The following is a 7,710-nucleotide window of genomic DNA, read 5'->3' on the forward strand; positions in this document are numbered from 1 at the left end:
TCCCTATGGGCTTGCTTCGCAAGACGACAGCCCATAGGGAAATACCCGGGACAGCGGGGAAGCGCAGCGCGTCTTCCCCACTGTCCTCGGACCTCCTCCGAAGCCGGGCGGTGGGGCGGGAACGCCTCCTCCCGCCGCCGGGCTTTGGAACGCTGCTCCGAAGCCGGGCGGGGGGGCAGGAACACCTGTCCCCGCTGCCGGGCTTTGGAACGCTGCTCCGAAGCCGGGCGGGGGGTCGGGAACACCTGCCCCCGCCGCCCGGCTTCGGAACGCTGCTCCGAAGCCGGGCGGGGGGGGTGGCGGGAACACCTTCTGAAGGCGGGTGGGGGGGCGAAAGTCTTTGTCCCCCCTGCCTGCCTTCCCAGGGGCTTTTAAATCGCCCCGGACAGCAGAGAAGTCCTCCGCTGTCCCAGGGTTTTTTAAAATGCTGGGGGTGGGAAGAAAAGCCCTTGTCCCCCCCCCAGCCTTCAGAAGAGGTCCGGGGACAGACTGTCCCCGGACCTGGTCTGAAGGCGGTTTCCCTAGGAACGCATTAATTGATTTTCAATGCATTCCTATGGGAAACCGTGCATCGCAAGACGAAAAACTCGCAAGACGAAGAGACTTGTGGAATGAATTAATTTCGTCTTGCGAGGCACCACTGTACGTCGCATAGATGTGATATGACAAGACAGACAGCAGTAGGCACTGACTTACCTACCTCGGCAAGCCATGTAAGCTATCGTGACAGTGTTAAATAGAAGTTGCAATCCCATGCTAGTTTACAACCATGTTTTGAATGTGGATGTTTGAACCAAGTTTCATAGTAGCTTTGAAGCCTTTAGGTTAGCATATTGTTAAATTGCCCCAGTTCTGCTTTCCCTGCTTGCTCCCATATTTTGCATATTTTGTCAATTTGTCCGCAAACAAATGAAGTCTTCAAGACTCTCATATTTCTGCACGAGACAATTCTTTGAAGGAAGTCCTTCTAATACAGCAAGGGTGGAGAACCTCTGGCCCACAGACCAAATGTGGCCCTCCAGGCCTCTCCATTTGGCCCACAATCCTGTTTTCAGGAGGCCCCAACCACCTGCCCCACACCCGGCATCGTTCTGTCAAGTGATTGACAGGTGGGCGGCCCTGCTCACCTGCCAACTTTGGCTTGGCAGGGGTGGAGGAGATAAAGATCTGGCTCTCTGGCAAGGAAAGGTTCCTCACCCTGAGATACAGAACAACTGTCTAGCCTAGCAGGATCAGGCCAACCACAGTGGTCAGGCAGATGCAACAATATACTGTAGAGTCTGTATCTGTACTGGAACTAACCTTCCCTGTTTTTATATTTGGAATTACAGTGGTACCTCGGGTTAAGTACTTAATTCGTTCCGGAGGTCTGTTCTTAACCTGAAACTGTTCTTAACCTGAAGCACCACATTAGCTAATGGGGCCTCCTGCTGCTGCCGTAGCACAATTTCTGTTCTCTTCCTGAAGCAATGTTCTTAACCCGAGGTACTATTTCTGGGTTAGCGGAGTCTGTAACCTGAAGCGTATGCAACCCAAGGTACCACTGTATTTTTAAATGTTTACATTGTTTTACATATGGAATTGTTTAAGCTGATATATATATGTATGTATATATTGCAAGCTTTAAGTAAAAATAAATGGTTTGAATATTCCAAATTCTGTTTCTGTGTTGACTGGCCAATGACCTTACAGTTCAGCCTGAATAACTGGTTTTTTTTTTTTTTTTAAAGGAGGTAACACTTTGGGATCAATCCTCCAACCTAACTCACAATAGTTATTTCAACCCCTGAAGAAAACATCACATTTTTTTCCAAACAACACAAACTTTCTGTGGTGTTTTTTAAAAAAACCTACAAAGCTAGTCTAAACATAACCGTTTTGCTCTGCTTTCTGATCATTAACAGCTTTCATGACTGTTTTATTACCACACTAGTGGGGGGAACTAATCACCTTAAAAGGTTCAAAAATGCACCAACATGTAAGTACACCCTGTTCTTATTCTTATTATTTCTAATGGCCTTCTCCTTACTAATTGCATGTAGAATGCCTACAGCATCAAGGCCTAAATTTCATACAGATGTGAGCCTCTCAAAAATGGATGTAGAGATTTCACATTTCAACAAAATATTTTGAGAAGCCTGCGAATAAAAATGCGACCCAGCTCACAATCTGGTGCCCTTCATATGTTTTGGACCAGAACTCCTTTCAGCCCTATCCAGTAGGACCAGTTACATTGCACTGAAATTCCAGCACAGCGTTTACCTTTTGCAGACTCCAGCAGAAGAGAATAGATATGCTGACGGGCAGGGAGAAAGATAAGTGCCTGTCCAGGAAGCTCTGTATCATCTTCATCTTCCAAAGTGTTGCTGCATTCATCCTCTCCACTGCACATGAAAGCGTACGCACGACTTTCAGCTCTCACAAATTTTTCTTTGGCTATCTGTTCACAAGAGACCCAGATATATTATTTGCTTTCACTGCTGTCACTTGGTATTTGTGATTCTTTTCTGTTTTACAGCAGTAGGATGCCACAAAAGATTTAGCACAAGAGAAGGGCAAATGAGCTCCTCTCCAAAAAACAAGTGTCTTGAGGTAATAAAGCAAATGATAATAATACAATATGCATGTATCACACGCGTGTGCCTAAGTCCAAGGTACAACAGGGCATTCATAACTATACAAAAAGAAACTTCAAGAGCTTAATTACCTGCAGGATCTCCTGATCTAAACACAGGGGCACTTCTTGTTCGATTGATGCCACTGAGCAATGTGAGAAGTCACAAGGAAGCCATGGAGACTGCTGCCCAGGCAGGAGATAAGACTCTATCCCACTGCAAAGTAGGGATTTGTCTGATTCCAAAGGCAACGTTTCTGCTAAAGCTATCAAACTACCATATGAACGCGAAATAGATGAAATATAGTTTGCCACGGCTAGAATCATGCTACTCCTTTGATTAGAGCCCTGGCTTTTTGCACAGTATGAAGCGACGCATTGATTCCGAAAACGTCCCATAACCTTTTCTGGTACTATGTATGTGCCAAGGATGCAGGCAAGAAGGGGGAGATCTGTTGGATGGAGGCCCAACCTGCTGCAGAGATTCTGCCTTGAGAACATCACTGTATCTAGCCTGTGCAAGTGGAGCTCTTTGACAGAAAAATAGGGAGCAGTGTCAAAAATCAGATAGTCTGTGTCCTCTGCAAGAATCCCCATGCAGTTGTTATGCAGTGCATAAGATGCCACTTCATAGTCTGCCTCTCGCAGTGAACATATTGTCTCTTGACCAAGGGTCCTCAAGGCGGAGCGTGTAAAAGTAGCCAACCCAGATGGAATAAAGAACATTTCTCTCCCGGGCTGCTGCTTATAGGTCTTGATGAACCGAAAGATCTTGGCTATTTCTTTGCCATTATCCAATCTCCGCCTAACCCATTCACTTCGCTTTTTCTGCTCCACCAAACCATCAAAATAAAACACAAGTTTGATACCAGCTGCTGTAAAGGTGTTTATGAAACGATCCAGTACAGAAAGATATTCGCGCCACTGGCCACCACAAACCCACGATTCTGCTGTGTACCACTTTTTAATACAACACATGGCATCTACCACAAGGACAGGTGTAGACCCAGGATACTTGCTGCGGTGCTCTTCTGCCACTGCTTTCAGGTTTACCGCTGTACATACACCCGGACAGTCATTGGTTACAAATGAATACAAGCCTTTAACGCCCATATTGCAGCAATACGTAAAGTTCGGTTTCTTCAAGAACCTAAAGAAACGAAACACATAAACAGTAAGACAAATCATTCTGGGGACAATTTCAATAAGGAAGGCTACCGTAAGAAGGGTGCAAGAAACGCCACACAAATCCACGGAACTGTAAAAGAGATCCATTGGCAAAAGCGTTGCTCTTCCATGGCACACAGTGGATGCAACACATCTGAATCCCTTAGACAAGGGACTGAAACAAACTTTCATCGATAACAGTTGGCGTCCAAAGAACCATCCAACTTTCCCCACATATCCAAAGAAGGTTAAGACTTGTGTTTCCCAAATGGCCTCCTTAACTTTTGAAAGTGGAAGCTTTTGAAACTGGTCGGACTTTTGAAAGCAATTTGGTGATTTGGCATGGAGGATTCGCATGGCAAAAGTAGCTCTCTGGATCTTGGCCCATGTCTTTATCGTATCTCTATCTCGGTTTCTTTCTCCCCATGTACCCTTGCCACCAGCTGAAGGTAGAAAACCACCCTTCAGCTGTAAGACCTAGTTTCCCACCTCACCTTTTAACATTTGACATGTAAGCTAAATCTGGTGCGCACACAGCCTTTTCCATGGGTGCAGCCAGGATTTATGTTGGGAGGCAGGCTTTATGGCTTTATGATAGGGTGACAGAACCTCAGTTAGTTACATTCTTTTGATTTACTTGATTTGGCGGCGGGGGGGGGGGTAGCTGCCCATGGCCTTTTTGGGTTGTACCCCATGATGGCATTAAGCAAGCAGTGCTTCCACTCACAAAAAAACAGACAACTGATTTTCACTGACACTTCCTACACACTGCGCCTTTTAAATAGTCAGATACTGTAGATGTTTAAATAAATTAAATTACATGATTAAATTCATGGGCTCACAATGAGATGATATAAGTACTGTAATTGTATAAATACCAGAGGTACGGTCTCCTATCATTCAGGAGGAAAGAACTGTTTCCAAAATGCATATGGGAAATCAGAAAAGTGAAATTTGAACTAGCCATGATATAAAAAGAACCTCCCTTAAAAATGAACTTTTATCTGCAATCCTACCCATACTTACTAAGGAATAAGCCTAACTGAGCTCAATGAGACTTACCTCTGAGATGTGCTTTTTTTCTAAAAAAATGTTTAGGGGTACTCTTATTTTCCTACTCATATTGAAATACTGCCTCTCAATGAGGCCAAACTTAGATTCACAAATGTTTAGGTGTATGCGTACCCCTGCATCCCCCCCCCCCGAAAAAAGCACTGCCTCTGAATAGTATGCTCAGGATTACACAGTTAATAATGCAAGACTTTCTTTTCCTTTTTTACATTACTGAAAAGAAATTTCCCTTATTTCTAACACAAACAGTGAAGAAATACACTGCAAGTTTTAATTAGGCTGGTGTCTATCTTTCGCACGACTGATTTCTCACATTTTCAATTACAAAGCACCTACGAAGTGTTATATTCAGTACATGCTACTAAAATAAGGTGATTGCGGATTGCTAATTTTCCATTTCAAAAGCTGACAGTGGGTTTACTTTCTAACTTCATGGTTCAAAAATCCCAGCCCTTCATGTGCAATTTACAAGTTCCTATTCATTGTGACACCAGAATATATTACTAAAACAGTGCAATGTCTACTCAAAATTAAGTCCCACTGAGTTCAGTGGGACTTTCTCCCAGGCAAGAAGGTATAGGATTGCAGCCCAACACAATCTAAAACTAACATGAAATTACTTTTTCAGAGATGATACTGAATGCCCTTCCTCGGGTGCACAGATTTATCTAACAGACGCTGTAGCTTCTTTCCCAGTTAAATGAACACTCCCTGACAATTCTAAGATTTGCTGTAACAGGCTTAACTGAGGCCTGAAACCTTGTGCATAAGAGATTGGAAATTAAAAACGGGCATAATTAAACTCTTCACACAGCCGTGTCCAATATTTCAGCTCATCATCACTAAAATGTCTCAAATACCTACAGAAACTACTATCATATAACTCCCAGTGACCTGAAACAGTGAAGGTTTGACTGTCCTCCTCACCTGTCTCCCTTCCCTCAACCCAAATTTTCTCACACCCTCTCCTTTTTGGAGGATCCCAGGTAGGAAAAAAAATGTACATTGAGGGAGAAGGCAGTGAGAATGTCCTATGGACGATGGAGAATTAATGGAGGCAACAGGAAGCTTACTATCCACACCAGTGCCGGATTTACGTATAAGCTAAACAAGCGATAGCTTAGGCCCCCCCTCTCTTGGGGCCCCCAAAAAAAATTAATGGAAAAAACCCCCTGGATGTAAATTTCCAAAATATAAGATAAAACACAAATAAAATAAAACCTACATACAGCAACAGTGTTTTGGGTTGTGTAGGCTCCTATGTAGTAGGCCCTGCCTGCTAGCCTGCTCCCTAAAATAAGGTTACCAGACATCCCCATTTCCCGGGGACAGTCCCAAGATTTACAAATCAGTCCCCTGACAAAATTCATCTACAGTGGTACCTCCAGTTGCGGGCACAATCTGTTCCGGGGTGCCGCTCGCACCCCAAAAAGTCCGCAACTGGAGTGGCGCTTCTGAGGAAGCGCAGAGTGCGATAGAGTGCTTTTGTGCATGTGCGAAGCGCGCAGAACGCTTCTGCACACACACGTGGTGAAGCCGCATTCGCAAGCCGAAAAGACGCAACATGAACCAAACGCAACACGAGGTATGACTGTATTTACTAGGAAGTTGAAAAGGGTCCCTGGATTCATTGGAAAAAAATTGGTACCCTTACCCTAAGATATCACTGGTTTGCTCATTTCTATATACAGGGTGCCTACATTCTGCATGTGCAAATGGCTTTAGATACCTTTTAGGTCCATAAATTACCATATATTCAACACAAAAAAACAGCCGCAATTTGTTGTTGACAAAGGACAGCTGGACATACAAAGGGCCCAGTTACCTTCAGTAGCTTAGGGCCTCATCAACCCTAAATCCGGCCCTGATCCACATTAAGCAGTTATGGATGAGCTCTTGATGCTGCTACCTGTGAAAGCAGCCTATATTATGACAAACTGGCACCACCAAAGACCCCACTGTATGAACATCCAGTCCCCTAAATGGAGGTGGCACAACCTCACAACAGAATTCCTTGTCTGAGAGGCTCACCAGGCCACCTGACTTTGCCCTTTTCTGGGCGCATACAGGCCACCACCTGCGTTGTGCCTTAAGGAGAGAAGCCGCCCGCCCTCGCCCTCGCGCTGACAACGCCACTAACCCGCCTCCACGGCCGCCTCGGCTTCCTTTCGTACACGCACGCCAAGGGGCTACGAGCTGCACGCGCCTCTCGCAAAACTTCCGGTTCCCGGTGGCCTTTCTCAGAAGCCATATGCGGGGAGGAAAGACGTCGGAAATTAACGCAAAGCCTCGCAAGGGGTGAGGCTCTCGGTGCTTTAAAATAACTGGACCCTTTACGAGACGGGAGGGATGGTATACGCTGTGAAATAAAAGGGCACTGGCGTTTTATTCAGCCTCGGCGTGAGCGTTCCCCTCATCTACGCCTCACAGAAATCCCGGCGAGAGAAGTAAATTGTGAGAAAGGTTTTGCCCGCAGGATTTCAAAGTAATGTAACCTATACGCCTCCCCTTTGGTTCCAGTGCAGGTCATACGTCGCCCCCAAAAACAGAGAAGCCAACAACAAGCGATCCAGGGTTAAAATTATATGGGGTGGGACAGGAACCCCATGCTGGCGTTCAGAAATGCGGGACAGGCAGGCATGCAACAGGTACACGCCCCCTCTGCCCCCCAGCCATGCAAATTTAGGGGTGGGGTAGTATTTCTGCATCTTGTGCAGCCTTGGGAACGAACACTTTGGACTATTGCATGGGTAGACAAACTAAGGCCCAGGGGCCGGATCAGGCCCAATCGCCTTCTCAATCCGCCCGCGAACAGTCTGGGAATCAGCATGTTTTTACATGAGTAGAAAGTGCTTTTA

At 45.6% G+C, this 7,710-nt stretch overlaps 1 protein-coding gene across 3 annotated transcripts in view; it reads right to left on the reverse strand.

The window, feature by feature from the left end:
* FAM120B (family with sequence similarity 120 member B) overlaps positions 1-7,054 on the reverse strand; it is a 38,308-nt gene extending 31,254 nt beyond the window's left edge. Inside the window, exons 1-3 of one of the 3 annotated variants that reach the window (XM_082217095.1) lie at positions 6,993-7,054; positions 2,708-3,764; positions 2,263-2,440 (exon numbers count right to left, since the gene is read on the reverse strand). In XM_082217095.1, the coding sequence (XP_082073221.1) occupies positions 2,263-2,440; positions 2,708-3,727 (1,198 nt within the window). In that variant the 5' untranslated portion in view covers positions 3,728-3,764; positions 6,993-7,054. Of the gene's footprint in view, positions 1-2,262; positions 2,441-2,707; positions 3,765-6,677; positions 6,796-6,992 lie in introns of those variants that run through there. The other 2 variants (XM_082217096.1, XM_082217094.1) reach the window with 2 other exon arrangements.
* Between the last annotated feature and the right edge of the window lie 656 nt (positions 7,055-7,710).

Source organism: Podarcis vaucheri (genome assembly GCF_965113315.1).
Source record: "Podarcis vaucheri genome assembly, chromosome: 3".
Lineage (NCBI taxonomy): Eukaryota > Metazoa > Chordata > Lepidosauria > Squamata > Lacertidae > Podarcis > Podarcis vaucheri.